Source organism: Oncorhynchus clarkii, chromosome 2 (genome assembly GCF_045791955.1).
Source record: "Oncorhynchus clarkii lewisi isolate Uvic-CL-2024 chromosome 2, UVic_Ocla_1.0, whole genome shotgun sequence".
Taxonomy (NCBI): domain Eukaryota; kingdom Metazoa; phylum Chordata; class Actinopteri; order Salmoniformes; family Salmonidae; genus Oncorhynchus; species Oncorhynchus clarkii.
Genome location: NC_092148.1, coordinates 36,201,549 through 36,222,253, shown reverse-complemented (window position 1 = coordinate 36,222,253; position 20,705 = coordinate 36,201,549). Strand labels below are relative to the sequence as shown.

The 20,705-nt window shown below is 40.7% G+C and overlaps 1 protein-coding gene across 2 annotated transcripts; it reads left to right on the top strand.

Annotated features, from left to right (window-relative positions):
• The first annotated feature begins 4,997 nt into the window (after positions 1-4,997).
• Positions 4,998-18,413, top strand: LOC139381139 (RRP15-like protein). 2 transcript variants are annotated; one of them, XM_071124484.1, is made up of 6 exons: positions 4,998-5,064; positions 5,686-5,990; positions 6,256-6,353; positions 9,400-9,589; positions 17,848-18,024; positions 18,159-18,413. In XM_071124484.1, exons 1-5 carry the CDS (start codon positions 5,016-5,018, stop codon positions 18,004-18,006), a joined length of 801 nt encoding a protein of 266 aa, XP_070980585.1. In that variant the 5' UTR covers positions 4,998-5,015; the 3' UTR covers positions 18,007-18,024; positions 18,159-18,413. The 2 variants fall into 2 exon arrangements, with proteins under 2 accessions (XP_070980585.1, XP_070980575.1); XM_071124474.1 differs by having other exon boundaries at positions 5,001-5,064; positions 17,848-18,411.
• The last annotated feature ends 2,292 nt before the right edge of the window (positions 18,414-20,705 follow it).

Here is a 20,705-nt window from a genome sequence, read left to right as displayed (position 1 = left end):
AAATAAGTATTCACACCACTGAATACATGTTAGAATCCCCTTTGGCAGTTATTACAGCTGTTAGTCTTTCTGAGTAAGTCTCTAAGAGCTTTGCACACCTAGATTGTATAATGTTCTCCAATTATTATTTTCCAATTTCTGCAATCTTGGTCAAATTGGTTGTTGATCATTGATAGACAACCATTTTCAAGCCTTTCCATAGATTTTCAAGCAAATTTAAGTCAAACTGTATCTCGGCCACTCAGGAACATTCACTGTCTTCTTGGTAAGCAACTCCACTGTAGATTTGGTCTTGTGTTTTAGGTTACTGTCCTGCTGAAAGGCGAATTAATCTCCCAGTGTCTGTGGGACAGCAGACTGAAACAGGTTTTCCTCTAGGATTTTGCAGCATTCCATAAATGTTTTATCCTGAAAAACTCCCCAGTCCTTAACGATTACAAGCATACCCATAACTTGATGCAGCCACCACCATGCTTGAAAATATGGAGAGTGGTACTCAGTAATGAGTTATACTGGATTTTCCCCAAACATATCTTTGTATTCAGGACAAAAAGTGAATTGCTTTGTCACATTTTTTGCAGTATTACTTTAGTGCCTTGTTGCAAATGCATGTTTTGGAATATTTACATATTGTACTGGCTTTCTTCTTTTCACTCTGTTAATTAGGTTACTATTGTGGAGATGTACAATGTTACAATGTAATCTTTAGTTTCTCCTATCACAGCTATTAAACAATGTAAGTGTTATGAAGTCAATGTTGCCCTCATGGTGAAATCCCTGAGTGGCTCCCTTCCTCTCCGTCAACTGAGTTAGGAAGGACGCCTGTATCTTTGTAGTGACTGGGTGTATTGATACACCATCAAATGTGTAATTAATTTCACCATGCTCAAAGGGATATTCATTGTCTGCTTTTAATTTTTTTATCTACCAATAGGTGCCCTTCTTTATGAGGTGTTTGTGATTAAATCTGTGTTGGAAATTCACTGCTCGACTGATGGACCTTACAGATAATTGTATGTGTGGAGTACAGAGATGAGGTAATCATAAAAAAATCATGTTAATCACTATTATTGCACATAGAGTGAGTCCATGCAATGTATTATGTGACTTGTTAAGCAAATGTTTACTCCTGAACTCTAGACTTGCCATAACAAAGGATTTGAATACTTATTGACTAAAGACATTTCAGTTTTAAATGTTTCATTGATTTGTAAAAATGTTTAAATACATAAATCCATTGTATATGCTAATATATTCCTATTTATCTTTATTATTTTATATATGTAATCTGTAAATAGTTCAATAATGTTTTCATTTGTTCTAGACAAATGCTATGAAGACTTCCAGTGGTGTCGGGTTACATACCGACTGCTGCTGGTCCACTGTCTATCAGTTCACCTCAGTTTATAAGAGGGTGGAGTTCAACGTTTAACATTGCAACCCTGAGCTATTGGTGGAGGAGGAACTCCACTTTATATGACTACAGGATGTGATTAGAGATTGGTCGCAGAGTTACAAAGCAATCATATCATAATACTGTATAGAAGGAAAATTCCACAGCTAATAACCAGGGGTGCAACTTTCACTGGGGACGGGGGGGGACAGTCGGAAGTTGCATTTTTGTCCCCCCCAGTTTTCTCATTGGATTGTGATACAAAACGAGGCAACGTTGTGCTTTAGGACCATGGAGACCCCTCAGAGCGGTCGGGTAGGCTGTTTGGAGTGTTTATTCGGGGAAAAAAATGTCATAATAATAATTCCAAAGTTGTGCTCCTGGTAATAACTGATAACTATACTGAACAAAATGATTAGCCCAACATGCAACAATTTCTATGATTTTACTGAGTAACAGTTCATATAAGGAAATTCATTAGGCCCTAATCTTTGGATTTCACATGACTGGGCGTAGCCATGGATGGGTCACCCACTGCGGAGCCAGGCCCAACCAATCAGAATGAGCTTTCTCCACAAAATGGCTACATTACAGACAGAAATACTTCTCAATTTCATCACCTGTTCGCGTGGCTGGTCTCAAACGATCCCGCAGGTGAATAAGCCAGATGTGGAGGTCCTGGGCTGGCGTGGTTACACGTGCTCTGCGGTTGTGAGGCCGGTTGGACGTACTGCCAAATTCTCTAAAAGGTCGTTGGAGATGCCTTATGGCAGAGAAATTAAGAGTAAATTATCTGGCAACAACTGGTGGACATTCCTGCAGTCAGCATGCCAATTGCACAATATCTCAAAATTTGGGACATATATGCCATTGTGTTGTGTGGCACTAACTGCACATTTTAGAGTGGCCTTTTATTGTCCCCAGCACATGGTGCACCTGTGTAATGATACTGCTTTTTTAAATCAGCTTCTTGATATGCCACACCTGTCAAGTGGATGGATGATCAGAAATGCTCACTAACAAGGATGTAAACCATTTCTGGGATCTTTTCATTGAGCTCATGAAACATAGGACCAACACTAAACATGTTGCGTTTATATTTTGGTTCAGTAATTATGAGCAGATATTAAATAATGGCTGTTGTGTCCTCCAGTCTCTGCGTCTGGGGCGTAGTGTCTATCAACATGGATGCAGATATCATCGGCCTGAAGGAGGAAGAGGAGTTACTGGGTGATAAGGGATGCATGTCAAAATATATTGGGATGAGAATTGTAGTGAGCAGACTATGTCATTGTAAATCAGACACTTAGTTGTGCAACTAGAAAGATACTGAATAAATACATCCACATCTACCATTATGAGCAAAAAAAACATAGGAGAGCTCTCTTGCTTGTGTTGAGTTGAGAATCATCAGAGAATACTGACCACTTCATTAGAACTTGATCAAGAAGGCCGCAATATCCACGTGCTGTAGAGGAGATACGAGGAGAGGAGAAGTGACAGAAAAGAGGCCAGGAGAGACAGAGGGAAGGAGCGAGAGATTTAACCTCATCATGACTTGCCCAAAGACTGATGATATCCAAGCTGTTCCATATCTAGGATTTTCACAAGGTCACTTTCATCACAGTGTGGGTGTTTTGACAGAAACCAGTAGTCCAATTCAGAGTTACCAGTTGGATTATTTTCTGTAGGAAAGGGACCAATAACAGTTTTAAAATAACTTTCAGAAAAGAGTATGTTAGATTTATAGATAGCATTATCAATAGTTTCTGTGTTATACTTCTAAATCCATATGGTTATGCTTCTCATCAAAGCTCATAAAATGTTTAAGGTGCACACAAGCACCATTGTCAATCAAAATGTAGAGAGTAGAATATAACATTTCATCTTTGTATTTAACCAAAGTGCTGTACTACTTACTGCACCATTGGTGATCTCCTGCATGGTTTGTCATATTGGATCCTCTGCTCAGCTGTGGGAACGTCGCCTGGTGACATCATTGGCCTGCAGCTCCACTGTAGTCAGCCAGGTATTTCTCTGGTTGAGAGGCAAGGAATCAGCAGCGGTGGCATCATTGCTTAGAGACTGAAACACACAGGAGGACCTCAGGTAAGGGCATGTGAACACAAATGGTAAATGACACTCACGCCAATAAACAGCACACCAGTGGCACACAATATCAGTAACAATGGAGCAGTAATCATAGTTCAATGTTCATAGTTAAATTCACAGTCGATGTACAATAACTACTCATTCAGTAATGTTAAAAAGTTAGGTTGCAGCTGTGACAGTGACGACAGATGCACCTGGATCCAATTTACTGACTGTAAATTGCTCTCAATAAAAGCGTCTGCTAAATGACCACCATGTAAATACACTTTGGGTATTTTTTTAATGTGCTCCAGCCCTTAACAAGACCCAATTCTGTCAGGCAGGACCAAATCGGAACCAACCCTAGGCAAGTCTATGTTTGGGCCAAATCAGGGCCGGTCCAGACCGGACCAAATCTGAACCAAACAACGTCTGTGGTTATAGTCGTCTATACATTTTCTCACATATTCACAGTCCACCGGTTTAAGAAAGTACAAAACATAATATATGTTTACGTTATTAACCTACAGTGCCTATAGGTATGGACTTGGACTTTCACATTTCATTGTGTTACAAAGTGGATTCAAATTGAATTAATTTAGATTTTTTTCATGATCTACACAAAATATTCCAAGCAGAAACATTTTAAAGTGGAAAAATTATTCTAACATAAAAATTCATAAAAAGATAAAACAATAATACATATTGATTGGATAAATATGCACCCCGAGTCAAAACATGTTATAAACACCTTAATCAGTGATTAAAGCTGTAAGTCTTTTTGAGTAAATCCCAAAGAGCTGTGCACATCTGGATTGTGCAATATACTTGACAAAATTTTGTGTGTGTGTTTGGAACAGTAAAGGACCCTCAGGGTGGCATGCAGGCAGTTCTTTTTGTGTAGCTAAAAATATCACGGAGTCAGTCAAGTCAACCCATAATCATTTTCAGTCAAGTTACCCTAAAGGTCGGCAGATGGCGATATTGAAGTATGCTATACACTAATATCCCTTGTGGACTGGTTCGTACATAAAACATTCTCCATTCAGGCTGCATACTTTCTTTATGAAACACCATTTTCCACCACCATGCTAGAGTGGCTAATGCTACTTCCTGATGTTTCACCCCTCGTTCAGCCAGGGGTAAACAGACTGCTGCAACCGGAATGGGTGAACGTGATTCGCAACATCCGGATCTAGCATTCCTAATCATTAGCCACTAGCAAGGTGGTGGAAATGGTGTTTCATAAAGAAAGTATGTATATTTTACCAGCTTTCACAGCTTTTTATCCATAAAATGTAGGTAAGGAGGAAAATCGACGCCTTTGTAGCCGGAATGGAGAATGTTTTATGTATGAACCGGTCCACTAAGGATACAAGTGTATAGCTGGCTGCATGTGTTCCCTTTGGGCGGTAAGAGAAAACGGCTCAATATCGCCATCTGCCGGCCTTTGGACTAAGGTCAAGTCAAGTGGGAACTTTTTACACGGAACGGAACTTTATTCACGGAGTAGTTTCAGTGCTGCACAATAATGGCATCTGTGGAAAAGGCACATGTGGAGAACTCAGCAGGGATATTAGGTACACGAATTATTTTTCTTAGAATTGTTCAAAAGAAGTAGCCAGCTAGCGAGATGATTAACCTTGTATCGTTTGTCTCTCCCAGACCCAAGCTGGTAGCTAGGCTAGCTATAGCATTGGCACTAGCATGATCAGATAATATATGGCTGGCTGCACGTTAGGCATAGTTGGCTAGCGTTAGGTATCTAAAAAGTTACATTTACATTAAACCCTATGAAGTTAAGTAGGCAGATCAACTAACTAGCTAGCTACAGTACTTGCTTTCATTCGTCTTCACTCTGCATTTGAAACGGCAAATGGCATTAACGTTAGCTAGACAATGCGATGTAACTTGGCTAGCATATGGAGCTAATTTAGATAATTGGCTAGAAAGCTGTCTGTGTAAGCCACACATTTGATCGAATCAATAGTTAATATAGTTAATAGTTCATGAATCAATAGATTGTAGCTAGTGTTTTACAGAGAAGCATGAATAATGATAATATTAGAGGGTGTTAAATGTCTATTAGGTTAAGCTAGATATGAAGTGGCAGAGCTAAATTGTTTTGAATTTGCAACCGATTAGGCCTAGCTATTATTTGTATAAGACAATATGATAAATGCCTTGTTTTCACACATCAGAAGAGCCCCAGGAGGACCACAGCGCTGAGAGTGATGATTCTGACAGAGGGAGCGATGGAGAGGGATCAGAGGTTGAAGGAAGTGAAGAGGAGGATGGAGAGAGTGAAGGGGAGAAAGAAGAGGGTGAAGGCAACAGGGAAGTAGATGATGTAGACACCAACCCCAATGCTGGATGGGCGGAGGCCATGGCCAAGATTCTGCAGAAGAAGACACCGGAGCGCAAACCCAGCATCCTGCTGAAGAACAAACAGCTGGACAAAATGAAGGAGAAGGAGAAGAAGGAGAATCTGGAGAGGAAGAAACAGGTACTGTGTGTTTTTTCATGTCTGTAAATGTTTGTGTGCATAGTCCTACTTGTTTGTTTTTGGATGTAACTACCTGTATGTCAATTTCTTGCTTTAATGAAAACCGGTCTTAAACTGATGCTGGTTATTGAAATCAGATAGATGATTGCCTGATAACAGAAATGGCCTAAGATCAATTCAGCTGGAGTTGACTTGCACCCTATACATTTATTCAGTACAGCTTGCCTGTATGTGCGTGCATAATAACTTTTTTCCTGGCTGACAGACTGATAAAAAGCGAGCATGGGAGATGATGTGTCGAGAGAAACCAGACTTAGTAAAAGACCGAGAGAATGAGAGGAACCTGCAGAGAGTTGCTACCAGGTACATACACACTTGTGTGCTGCTTACAAACCTACAGTGCCTTCAGAAAGTATTCACATTCCTTTACTTTTTCCAAATTTAAAGCCTGAATTTCAAATTGATTGCATTGAGATTTTTGGTCTCTACAAATTAATTTAAAAAATGAAATGCTGAAATGTCTTGAATCAATAAGTACAGTGCATTCGGAAAGTATTCAGACACCTTTACTTTTTCCACATTTTGTTACGTTACAGCCGTATTCTAAAATGTATTAAATATAGTCCCCCCCCCAATCTACACACAATACCCCATAATGACAATGCAAAAACAAGGTTTAGAATTTTTTGTAAATGTATATTTTTCTTAAAAAATGCAGAAATGCATATTCAGACCCTTTACTCAGTACTTTGTTGAAGCACCTTTGGCAGTGATTACAGCCTTGAGTGTTTGGTAGAACGCTACAAGCTTGGCACACCTGTATTTGGGGAGTTTCTCGCATTCTTTACTGCAGATCCTCTCAAACTCTGTCAGGTTGGCTGGGTAGCGTCACTGCACAGCTATTTTGAAGTCTCTCCAGAGATGTTCGATCTGGTTCAAGTCGGGCTCTGGCTGGGCCACTCAAGGACATTCAGAGATTTGTCCCGAAGCCACTCCTGCGTTGTCTTGGCTGTGTGCTTAGGGTCTTTGTCTTGTTGGAAGATGAGCCTTCGCCTCAGTCTGAGATCCTGAGTGGTCTCCCAGTCCCTGCCGCTATTTAACCTTTATTTAACTAGGCAAGTCAGTTAAGAACAAATTCTTATTTACAATGACGGCCTAGGAAAAGTGGGTTAACTCCCTTGTTCAGGGGCAGAACATTTTTTTTGTCAGCTCAAGGATTCGATCTAGCAACCTTTCAACCGAAACTGAACTGGCCCAACACTAACCCTAAGCTAGCTGCCGCCCAATGCTTCACCGTAGGGATGGTGCGAGGTTTCCTTCAGACGTGATGCTTGGCATTCAGGCCAAATAGTTCAATCTTGGTTTCATCTGACCAAAGAATCTTGTTTCTCATCCTTTAGGCGCCTGTTGGCAAACTCTAAGCAGGCTGTTTGGCCGGGCAGCCAGCTCTAGGAAGAGTCTTGGTGGTTCCAAACGTATTCCATTTAGGATTGATGGAGGCCACTGTGTTTTTAGGGATCTTAAATGTTGCAGAAATGTTTTGGTACCCTTCCCCAGATCTGTGCCTCAACATAATCTTGTCTCAGAGCTCTACAGACAATTCCTTTGACCTCATTGCTTGGTTTTTGCTCTGATATGCACCGTCAACTGTGGGACCTTATATAGACAGGTGTGTGCCTTTCCAAATCATGTCCAATCAATTGAATTTCCCACAGGCGGACTCCAATCAATTTGTAGAAACATCTCAATTTCGAGTCTCAGCAAAAGGTCTGAATACTTATCTAAATAAGGTTTCTGTTTTTTCTTTGTCGTTATGGGGTATTGTGTGTAGATTGAGGAATTTGTATTTATTGAATCTATTTTCAAATAAGGCTGTAACATAACGTGGAAAAAGTCTAGGGGTTTGAATACTTTCCGAATGCACTGTATTCAACCCCATTGTTATGGCAAGCCAAAATAAGTTTAGGAGGGAAAATGTGCGTAACGAGTCGCACGATAAGTTGCAAGGACTCACTCTGTGCAATAATAGTGTTTAACATAATTTTTGAATGACTACCTTATCTCTGTACCACACACATACAATTATCTATGACCTCCCTCAGTTGACCAGTGAATTTCAAACACAGATTCAACCTCCGAGACCAGGGAGGTTTTCCATTGCCTCGCAAAGAAGGGCACCTTTTGGCAGAAGATTACTTTTAATATCCCTATTGGATGGTGTATCAATACACCAAGTTGCTACAAAGATACAGGTGTCCTTCCTAACTCAGTTGCCAGAGAGGAAGGAAACCGTTCAGGGATTTCACCATGAGGCCAATGGTGACTTTAAAACAGTTAGAGTTTAATGGCTTTAATTGGAGAAAACTGAGGATGGATCAACAATGTTGTGGCTACCCCCACAATACTAACCTAATTGACAGAGTGAAAAGAAGGAAGCCTGTACAGAATACAAATATTCCTAAACATGCATCCTGTTTGCAACAACACACTAAAGTAATACTGCAAAAAATGTGGCAAAGCAATTCACTTTTTGTCCTGAATACAAAGTGTTTGTTTGGGACAAATCCAATACAACACATTACTAAGTACCATGCAGCATATTTTCAAGCATAGTGGTGGCTGCATCATGTTATGGGTATGCTTGTAATCGTTAAGGACTGGGGAGTTTTTCAGGATTAAAAAATAAACAAGAATGGAGATGAGTACAGGCAAAATCCTTTCTGCCAGACACTGGGAGACAAATTCACCTTTCAGCAGGACAATAACCTAAAACACAAGGCCAAATATACTCTGAAGTTGCTTACCAAGAAGACGGTGAATGTTCCTGAGTGGCCGAGTTAGTTTTGTTTTAAATCTGCTTAAATCTATGGCAAGACCTGAAATGGTTGTCTAGCAATGATAAACAACCACCTTGACAGAGCTTGAAGAATTTAGAAAAGTATAATGGGCAAATATTGTACAATTCATGTGTGCAAAGCTCTTAGAGACTTACACAGACAGGCTCACAGCTGTGATCAATGCCAATGGTGATAATAACATGTATTGATTTAGTGGTGTGAATACTTATGTAAATAAGTTATTTTTGTATTTCATTTGCAATAAATGAGCGAATATTTCAACAACAAAAAATTAACTTTGTTATTATGGGGTTGTGTGTGTAGATGGGTGAGGGGGGGGCACTTTAAACCATTTTGAATTCAGGCTGTAACACAAAATGGAATTCAAGGGGTATGAATACTTTCTGAAGGCACTGCATATCTCTTAATGATGATAGTGCCTACCGGATGAATTTATACCATTATGATTTATGCTAAATATAAGCATCACAAAATATTACAATTAATCTTAAAGTGAATTGGCTTGAAATTCTACCAGAAAAACAGTGTCTTGTGTGTACTTCTCTTCACAGGGGAGTAGTACAGCTGTTCAACGCTGTGAGGAAGCACCAGAAAACAGTGGATGAGAAGGTGAAGGAGGCGGGCGGCTCGGAGAGGAAGAAGGCCAAGCTCCTCTCCTCTGTCTCCAAGAAAGACTTCATCAACGTGCTGCGGGGCACAGAGGGGGGCAGCGAGGTCGTCATCAAGACAGAGAGACAGACGGTGAGTTTCATCCCCCTCTCTCTCCCACTATTGATATGTTGTTTTCCCGAAGTTGGTCTTCAGGCAGGGGTTAAAGTCGTCATGTGTCGTCGTCGCCCCCCCCCCCCCCCAAGAACTGTCCACATTTATTTTTTCTCAGCCAACAAGACAAGTAAACCAACATTAAAATCACTAGCCTATGTCAATTTTCTATACCCTATAGTAATAAAGTTAACCTAATCTATTGGTTAGCTTGTCGTTCTGTGTGAGAAATAAATATTTTAAACAGATTCTGGGACAGTTGTGGGACGATAGATCCCAAATTCATACAACCACTACACCATTTTTTTTTTTTAAAGCAACAAGATTTCGATAAACTATGATTTTTTTACATTATAAGCAATGCGCACACAGCAGTAGGCTTCGCGCAAATGTTCCGAATGTTCCAACCCAAAAGTAAAGACGCCTTCATAAAAAATGAGTAAAAGTCTAAAAGTATTTTGTTTTAAATCTACTTCAGTATCAAAAGTAAATGTAATTGCTAAAATATACTTAAGTAAAACTATGAATTATTTAAAATTCCTTATTAAACAAACCAGATGGCAAGATTTTCTTGTTTACATTTTTTTACTGATAGCCAGGGGCACACTCCAACCTACAATTAATTTACAAACTAAGCATTTGTGTTTAGTGAATCTGCCTGATCAGAGGCAGTAGGGATGACCAGGCATGTTCTCTTGATACATTTGTGAATTGGACCAGTAAAAAGTACATTCTTTTCTTTAGGAATGTAGTGAAGTTAAAGTTGTCAAATATACATTGTAAAGTACAGACACCCCCCACCACCACAAATAAAAACTATTTAAGTAGTACTTTAAAGTATTTTTCCTTAAATACTTTACACCACTACCAACATGCAATTAGCAGGAATACACAGTTCTCAATGCACATGAGAGCGGTTTCATGTGACGGAGATGAAAATATCCGTTACAAATGTAGAAAGCATGCATCAACTTGCATGGGTTGCTAATATGACTAGGATTGTTCCTTTGGCTAATTAATAATGAAAGAAAGTTGATTTGAAAACCAATAGAACATGAGAGAAATGCTGTTTTCAGTGGCATATGAAGAAGTGGGTCTGCTTTTGGTAAGACTTCTTTGAAACAAGTTAAGACATGCCTCATAAAATTACATAAACCATCCGTTTTTTTATTTTTTATTACGCTGATGGTTAAATAGTTTCAAAATGCCAATTGCTGAAACAGTCAATGCACAGCAATTATGGGAAAAGCACGTTTGAAAGCCCAAATTATAATTTTTTTAAGTTAATTATTATTAATAATAACAATCAGGATGTGTCCAATGGGGCAAATGCAGAAAAACAACCCCCATGCTTCAGCCTATGTATTTATATCCACTATGTCTCATCAGTTGGGCTACAGGTGATAATGCTTATTGCTGATAATATAGACCTTTCATGCTCAACTTGGGACCTCGAAGCCAGTTCCACAGCTTTTTTTCATTGTTCCCCTCAAGTCGAGGACTGATTTTAGATCTGGGACACCAGGTGTGTGCAATTAATTATCAGGTAGAATAGAAAAACAGCAGTCTGGACCTCATAGGGTAAGAGTTGAATACCCCTGATGTAGACAATGCATGGTCCAATATAAAAATATTTTTTACTAGTATGTTATTGGGCTTATTTATTGAGGTGGAAATTATATTTTGGATGTGGTCAGCATCATTTTATTTTCATTCGTTTTGGGTAGAATGTCCTTTTAAAAAGTCACCAGAACTGAGCTTGTCAATTATCATGGGGAGGACACTGGACCCCCTAAACAAGGTGACTGGAATTGGTCAAACTTGCAGTCTAGTACATATAGAAAATTATCCTCTTTTCCTAAAAGCATGATGGTCATGACTTGTTTTTACATGAAAGGGGAAATTAACTTGGCCCCGCAGACAATCGAGCTGAGATCGATTTATGTTTCAGTCATGGGATAATTTTTTTGCTTTAAACACCTGTCTTCGTTTTTTTTTGTTGCTCTTAATCATCTATTGGTCAGGGGTCCATACGAGATAAGCATTAAAGAGTCAATGTGTCCTTTCTGTTTCCATTAATTGTATTGCAACTAGGGCAGTCCCCGACTAATATAAATCTTGGCCGACCAAGAGTCGTCTGTTCTTTCAGTCCAGTATAGACGCATTCTATGTGTTTTAATATAATCAATTATATGCACTGAGCTTGTCTGATGCTTTAAGCGAACATGTTTGATGAAATAATTAAGACACACAAATGATTAGAGGGAGTCCGACGGCAATTGATTTGATTGCCGGGCCTGGCTCAGACTTGCTGCACTGTGTTATAATTTTTATTAAAGACTGTGACTGTGTGACAAGCACCCGTTGTCTCTCTCCTCCCTGCTGCAGCGACCAGCACAGAACATCAACAGTGGGTATTGCGCTGTCCGTGTTTCTGAAGCTGCAACATAATTACAGCTCTGGAGTGAAGTCAGATGTGCGAAATAAAACCAGTTGTGGAAAATACCAGAGATCGAGAAAAAGAGGAAGTGCTACGTGCATTTTACTGGTGCCAAATGGGTGCTGTTAGATTACAATATCATTTTTCTGACCATTTGGAACAATGTAAACAACACTAAATCAATTATAAGCGTACCAGAGTCTGTTGTAAGGTTGTATTATTTTTTTAACCCATTATTACAGCAAAGACTAAAGTCGCATTCATTTGTGAGTACAATTTCCGAAATTGAACGCTTTAGGCCTATTGATTGTTTATGTTAATTATTCAAGGGTCGCTTTATTATTTTATTTTAAAACTAAAAATGCATGATTGCATTTCAAATCGTGAATGACTCGTATGCTGTGTGATGACATGAACAAACAGATGATTGATTAATACAGTAGCCTATATACAGTGCATTTGGAAAGTATTCACGCCCCTTCCCCTTTCCTATATTATTTTACTTTACAGCCTTATTCTAAAATGGATTGAATTAACTTTTTCCCTCATCAATCTACACACACTACCCCATATTGACAAGGCGAAAACATGTTTTTAGAATTTTTTTGCAAGTTTCTACAAAATAAAAAAAATACCTTATTTACTTAAGTATTCAGACCTTTTGCTATGAGACTCAAAACTGAACTCCGGTACATTCTGTTTCTGTTGATCATCCTTGATGTTTCTACGACTTGATTTGAGTCCACCTGTTTTAAATTCTATTGATCAGACATGATTTGGAAAGGCACACATCTGTCTATATAAGGTTGACAGTGCAAAAACCAAGCAATGTGGTCAAAGGAATTGTCTGTAGAGCTCCGAGACAAGATTGTGTCGAGGCATAGATCTAGGGAAGAGTACCAAAGAATGTCTGCAGCTTTGAAGGTCCTCAACAACACAGTGGCCTCCATCATTCTTAATAGGAAGAAGTTTGGAACCACCAAGACTTCCTAGAGCTGGCCGCCCAGCCAAACTGAGTAATCGGGGGGATTGGTCAGGGAACCCGATGGTCACTCTGACAGAGCTCCAGAGTTCCTCTATAGAGATGGGAGAACCTTCCAAAAGGATGACTGTCGGACAACCATCGGGGGAACAGCACTCCACCAATCAAGCCTTTATGGTAGAGTGGCCAGGTGGAAGCCACTCCTCAGTAAAAGGCACATGACAGCCCGCTTGGAGTTTGTCAAAAGGCACCTAAAGTACTCTCAGACCATGAGAAACAAGATTATCTTTGGCCTGAATGCGAAGCGTCACGTCTGGAGGAAACCTGGCAACATGCCTACGGTGATGCTGGTGGTGGCAGCATCATGCTGTGGGGATGTTTTTCAGCGGCAGGGACTGGGAGACTAGTCAGGATCAAGGGAAAGATGAATGGATCAAAGTACAGAGAGAGCCTTGATGAAAACCTGCTCCAGAGCGCTCAGGACCTCGGACTGGGTCGAAGGTTCACCTTCCAACAGGACAGCGACCCTAAGCACACAGCCAAGACAATGCAGGATTGGCTTCGGGACAAGTCTCTGAATGTCCTTGAGTGGCCCAGCCAGAGCCCGCCTTGAACCCGATGGAACATCTCCGGAAAGACCTGAAAATAGCTGTGTAGCTATGCTCCCCATCCAATCTGACAGAGCTTGAGAGGATCTGCCAAGAAGAATGGGAAAAACTCCCCAAATACAGGTGTGCCAAGCTTGTAGCATCATACCCAAGAGGACTTGAGGCTGCTTCAACAAAGGACTGAATAAAGAATCTGAATACTTTAAAAAAATAGGTAATATATTTTTTTACTAGCAAACATTTCTAAAAACCTGTTTACCTTGTCATTATGGGGTACTGTGTATACAGTGCCTTGCGAAAGTATTCGGACCCCTTGAACTTTGCGACCTTTTGCCACATTTCAGGCTTCAAACATAAAGATATAAAACTGTATTTTTTTGTGAAGAATCAACAACAAGTGAGACACAATCATGAAGTGGAACGACATTTATTGGATATTTCAAACTTTTTTAACAAATCAAAAACTGAAAAATTGGGCGTGCAAAATTATTCAGCCCCCTTAAGTTAATACTTTGTAGCGCCACCTTTTGCTGCGATTACAGCTGTAAGTCGCTTGGTGTATGTCTCTATCAGTTTTGCACATCGAGAGACTGACATTTTTTCCCATTCCTCCTTGCAAAACAGCTCGAGCTCAGTGAGGTTGGATGGAGAGCATTTGTGAACAGCAGTTTTCAGTTCTTTCCACAGATTCTCGATTGGATTCAGGTCTGGACTTTGACTTGGCCATTCTAACACCTGGATATGTTTATTTTTGAACCATTCCATTGTAGATTTTGCTTTATGTTTTGGATCGTTGTCTTGTTGGAAGACAAATCTCCGTCCCAGTCTCAGGTTTTTTGCAGACTCCATCAGGTTTTCTTCCAGAATGGTCCTGTATTTGGCTCCATCCATCTTCCCATCAATTTTAACCATCTTCCCTGTCCCTGCTGAAGAAAAGCAGGCCCAAACCATGATGCTGCCACCACCATGTTTGACAGTGGGGATGGTGTGTTCAGCTGTGTTGCTTTTACGCCAAACATAACGTTTTGCATTGTTGCCAAAAAGTTCAATTTTGGTTTCATCTGACCAGAGCACCTTCTTCCACATGTTTGGTGTGTCTCCCAGGTGGCTTGTGGCAAACTTTAAATGACACTTTTTATGGATATCTTTAATAAATGGCTTTCTTCTTGCCACTCTTCCATAAAGGCCAGATTTGTGCAATATACGACTGATTGTTGTCCTATGGACAGAGTCTCCCACCTCAGCTGTAGATCTCTGCAGTTCATCCAGAGTGATCATGGGCCTCTTGGCTGCATCTCTGATCAATCTTCTCCTTGTATGAGCTGAAAGTTTAGAGGGACGGCCAGGTCTTGGTAGATTTGCAGTGGTCTGATACTCCTTCCATTTCAATATTATCGCTTGCACAGTGCTCCTTGGGATGTTTAAAGCTTGGGAAATCTTTTTGTATCCAAATCCGGCTTTAAACTTCTTCACAACAGTATCTTGGACCTGCCTGGTGTGTTCCTTGTTCTTCATGATGCTCTCTGCGCTTTTAACGGACCTCTGAGACTATCACAGTGCAGGTGCATTTATACAGAGACTTGATTACACACAGGTGGATTGTATTTATCATCATTAGTCATTTAGGTCAACATTGGATCATTCAGAGATCCTCACTGAACTTCTGGAGAGAGTTTGCTGCACTGAAAGTAAAGGGGCTGAATAATTTTGCACGCCCAATTTTTCAGTTTTTGATTTGTTAAAAAAGTTTGAAATATCCAATAAATGTCGTTCCACTTCATGATTGTGTCCCACTTGTTGTTGATTCTTCACAAAAAAATACAGTTTTATATCTTTATGTTTGAAGCGTGAAATGTGGCAAAAGGTCGCAAAGTTCAAGGGGGCCGAATACTTTCGCAAGGCACTGTATATTGGGGTGAAAAAAACAATGATACATTTTCGAATCAAGCTGTAACCTGGAAAATGAGTTCTGAATACTTGCCGAATGGCCTGTATTTATTGAAATATAGGCCTACAGTACCTTTGTGAAGACCCCTTGACTTTATCTACATTTTGTTACGTTACAGCCTTATTCTAAAATGGATTAAATCCAATGGTTTTTCTCAGCAATCTCCACACAATTCCCCATAATGACTAAGTGAAAAGTTTTTTTTTAGACATTTTCGCTAATTTATCTAAAAGAAAAAACTGAAAAACCTTATTTACATACAGTCAAAAGTTTGGACACACCTTCTCATTCAAGGGTTTTCCTTTATTTTTACTGTTTTCTACATTGTAGAATAATAGTGAAGACAAACTATGAAATAACAAATATGGAATCATTTAGTAACCAACAAATCAAAATATATTTTAGATTCTTCAAAGTAGCCACCTTTTGCCTTGATGGCAGCTTTGCACACATTCTCTCAACCAGCGTCACCTGAAATGCTTTTCCCACATATGCTGAGCACTTGTTAGCTGCTTTTCCTTCACTCTGCGGTCCAACTCATCCCAAACCATTTCAATTGGGTCGGGAGATTGTGGAGGCCAGGTCATCTGATGCTGCACTCCATCACTCTCCTTATTGGTCAAATAGCCCTTACACAGCCTGGAGGTGTGTTGGGTCATTGTCCTGTTAAAAAATAAATTGTATTCCCACTAAGCGCAAACCAGGTGTGGCATATTGCTGCAGAATGCTGTGGTAGCCATGCTGGTTAAGTTTGCTTTGAATTCTAAATAAATCACTGACGGTGTCACCAGCAAAGCACCCCCATACCACCACCTCTATGCTTCATGGTGGGAACCACACATGCAGAGATCATCCGTTCACCTACTCTGCTTCTCACAAAGACACCGCCGTTCGAACCAAACATCTCAGATTTGGACTCATCAGACCATCGGACAGATTTCCACCAGTCTAATGTCCATTGCTCGAGTTTCTTGGCCCAAGCAAGTCTCTTCTTATTGATTTCCTTTAGTCGTGGTTTCACTATCCAACGTGGGAGAAAGCGCATTTGTTATAAGATAATATAATTTTTTATTAATGTTGCAGCATGGACTGTGCCATCCCCACAGCCTCCGCAGTGGATCAGTCCACAGGTGTCTTGTACACCATGATTGTTTTGTTTTTTTGCTACTTCTCAACTGAAGAAATATCGGTCGACCAAACAATCGATCAGTTGACTAAATGGGGTCAGCCCTCTTTGCAACCCAATTCACCTGGTAAAATAAAGAATAAATTAAATAAAAAACTATTTTAGCTTGGATATAGCATCTAATAGACTGATTCTCAAGCAAGAGGGTACTTGACTGAAGTAGTTTGATATGGTGGTAGTTATGGTGCAGAGATCCACTGTATTGAATGGGAACATGGCCGTAAAGGGGAACATAGGCCAAATCCATCTCACAGCATCTGTATAAATATATAGACACAATTGCTGCTCCCATAATAACAGCAGCACCATAGGGACAGTCTGTTGACATACATGTTCATATACTAACAGGGCCTCTGAGCTTCAGGGTTAGAGTGTCAGTGTTATTGCTGGGCTGGCACTGGGGATTGAAAGGCTTAGATTGATGTCAATCCCCAAACTACCATCTATTATGTCTGGAAAAATTTTCCCACGCACAAACAGGATTTTTTTCTTTTGACAAACTTGGGATTTTAACCGTAATAAACTGCGTAATGTATAAGGCAGGTCTGTAATAATTGTAATAATCAAAACAGCTTATTTAATTGCATATAATTGAATAAATACTCTCTAGAGTGTCCTGTTGTCTTAATTGTAGTTTCCCCTGATGTCCACTTGGTGGCACCGTTGGCTTTGGGATGTTGTGAAACTTTCTTGGAGACTATTGTTATGATTTTGTATTTATTTTTATATTTAACCTTCATTTAACTAGGTAAGTCAGTTAAGAACAAATTATTATTTACAATGAAGGCCTATACTAGCCAAACCTGGATGACGCTGGGCCAATTGTGTGGATTCCCAATCACGGCCGTTTGTGATACAGCCTGGATTCAGGCTGTAGTGACGCCTTAAGCACTGAGATACAGTGCCTTAAACCAGACTGATGAGTTGGGAGTTATAGTGGTGGTCTATTCCTCTGTTTGACCATACACCTGAAGCGGAAATATATTTGATATAAGAAACAGATCATTTATGGATCATAAGTACCATCTTTGTCAAAAAAAAAAAAAAAGTGAATATATTTCGTTTGTGTATAGACTGGCAGGGAGGCAGAAGAGAAGCCAGCTTGGAGCGTGCTGAGAGACGACTTCATGATGGGAGCCTCCATGAAGGACTGGGACAAGGAGAGCGACGAGGAGGGGGGCGAGGAGGAGGCACCAGGGGGTGCAGAGGACTACAACAGCGAGTCGGACTGAGCAGACAGGCCCATCTGTGTAAGTATGTGTATGACTGAGCACACCCAGGAGTACACAAGACCGTGCCTTTGAGTCCACTGTGAGGAATGGAGCTGAAGGGTCCTGCTTCGCTGAGATCAGCTCAACCCAGCCTCCCTCTCCTCTTCCCACAGAGGTAGCCCTACCAGGCCCAAAGACTCATCTTTTGAATTTTCTATATGGAACCAGGAGCTGAAGAAAGGCTGGGGTCAAGGTCCTGTTCTGGCGCACAATTATTTACGGCAGGATCCCTAGTTTGTTTAATGCTGGTGCTCTCTGGCTTGTAAATGTCCCACTGAACATTTTTCTGTCTGAACTCTGTTGTATATAGACCTTTTTTTTCATAACAGTTGCATGTCCCTCAATAAAAAGCCAGTTGATAAACACTTCCTTTTTCAGTTTTGGGATTCGTTTGTGATTAGTTCTAATGTAGCCTTTCACTGAATACTAATTTAGTTATATTACTAGTTATAGCACTAGTTTATCTAAAGACTATCAATGTGTTTATACACTGTGTACAAAACATGCACACCTGCTATTTCCACGACAGACTGACCAGGTGAATCCAGGTGAATGCTATTATCCCTTATTGATGTCACTTGTTAATTCCACTTCAATCAGTGTAAATGAAGGGGGGGAGACAGGTTAAAGAAGGATTTTTAAGCCTTGAGACAATTGAGACATGGACTGTTTGTGTGCCATTCAAGAGGTGAATGGGCAAGACACAAAAGATTTAAGAACTGAAACACTGCTGGGTTTTTCCCGCTCAACAGTTTCCTGTGTGTATCAAGAATGGTCCACCACCCAAAGGACATCCAGCCAACTTGACACAACTGTGGGAAGCATTGGAATCAACATGGGCCAGTATCCCTGTGGAACGCTTTCGGCACCTTGTGGAGGCTGTTCTGAGGTCAAAAGGGGATTGGTGCAACCCAATATTAGGAAGTTGTAGTTAGTGTTTTGTACAGTATCTAGTTTATTTCATCAATTATATATACTGTATATATATTTGTATGTTCTGTGGTTGTAGTTATCATATGACAAACAAAATACATGGTAGACATGCTCCCTGTCTGTCAGAGAATATGAGATGCGCTACTTATGACCCCTCATAGAGGAAATGTGTGTGTGCCAGAGCGCACGGAACAGCTGGTGACATAAAGATGCTGTCCCACTACATAAACTTCTCGTTTTGTGACGCTCACCCCGTTTTACACACTGCTTGCCTGTGTGTGTCTACTGGACGGTTGCCAAGGTGACGGCCCTCGCCTCGGAGTGACCCTGAGTGCCAAGTTGATGTGGAGAATGCCCAGTGGCAGTTTTGCTGACTCCTCTTTTCTCTTTCTCTCCATTTCTCTTCTTTCTTTCTTTTTTAAAAATTTTTTTACTCCCTCTCTTCCTGTCTGACCCTTGCCACACACATACAAGTAGTGGAAATATTTGCAGAGCGCCCTTATCGCCGCAAGGAGAATGCCGCCGCCACGACTCAGCCGACCTGTCTCCACTGCGTAGAACGCTCATTTGTCATGGCAACACTGCGACCTGCCGCTATGGAATGCCAGGGCTCTCCTGGCTCTGTTGACACACTGCTAGAGAACCAGCCTGCTATGTCATCTCATCCTCTTCAGTCTATATGGTATTTCCCTCTGTCCCTCTTTATTAGGTCCAGCTGTCCCTTTGTTGCTCTAACTTGGGCCATGTTCATTAGGCACAGAATGGAAGGAGATGTAGGTAATCAGCAAGGCACTACCTGAATTTGCCCAATAAGACACTTGTTTTTGTTGTCCGTCCTTTTGTCGGTATGCCTAAATGAACACGACCCAATGGTTTTCCTGGGTCGTTGTACAGGGATTGTAGAGAAGGAGTTAATAATACAGGTTCACTGTGTGTAAAGGAATGATATAGGGTTATCTGCAGGTGCAGAAGGGGATTAAACATGACAGGGTCACTCACTACACATGTTTAGAGGGCTTAAAGTAATAATGGTGTTCTGTCTGTGTTACTGTACCGTATACACTGACTGAGGTCATGGTGTGTTCAACACAGTGAGCAGGTGTTGGAGAGGACATGCAGGAACTGCCCTCCCTGTGTGAGATATCTACCTCTACTTCCCATGCACCTTACACACACACACACACACTCACACCTCTTGTTGGCCTAAGATGTCTGTGTGGGTGCTGATTTAGTGACATCTGGTTTACACCAGTAAGGCTGGGCTCTGAGAGAGTTTCTGAGAGCCTGTCACAGCTGATGAATTGCAGGCTTTGGTTTGGGTGGAGTGGTGTTGGAGGTGTGGGGGCAGGGTGAGAGGAGGTTTGAGCAGAGACAGGAAAAAAGCCTTGGCAAAGGATGAAAACTGGGATTTTCTTGGGAGCGTAAATGTAAATCAACCTGGTGCATTATGACTGTGGGAGTGAGAATACCAGAACATAGATAAATCGAGTGGATGTGGGAATGTCCATGGACTCTCATGGCTGACACGGTACAGTCCCCCTAAGACAGGTGCAGGGATGAAGAGAGAGCTGTAGTGTACCACTCCCTAACAAAGACCCAGGGGAGAACCATTCTAAACATCCCCCATTTAAGAGATGCATAAAGGGTTTAAAAAAGAACACCTTCAGTAGTGATGTCGTTTTTATTTAAGTTATTTAAACCTATGTGAAGCAGTATTCTTGCCAACT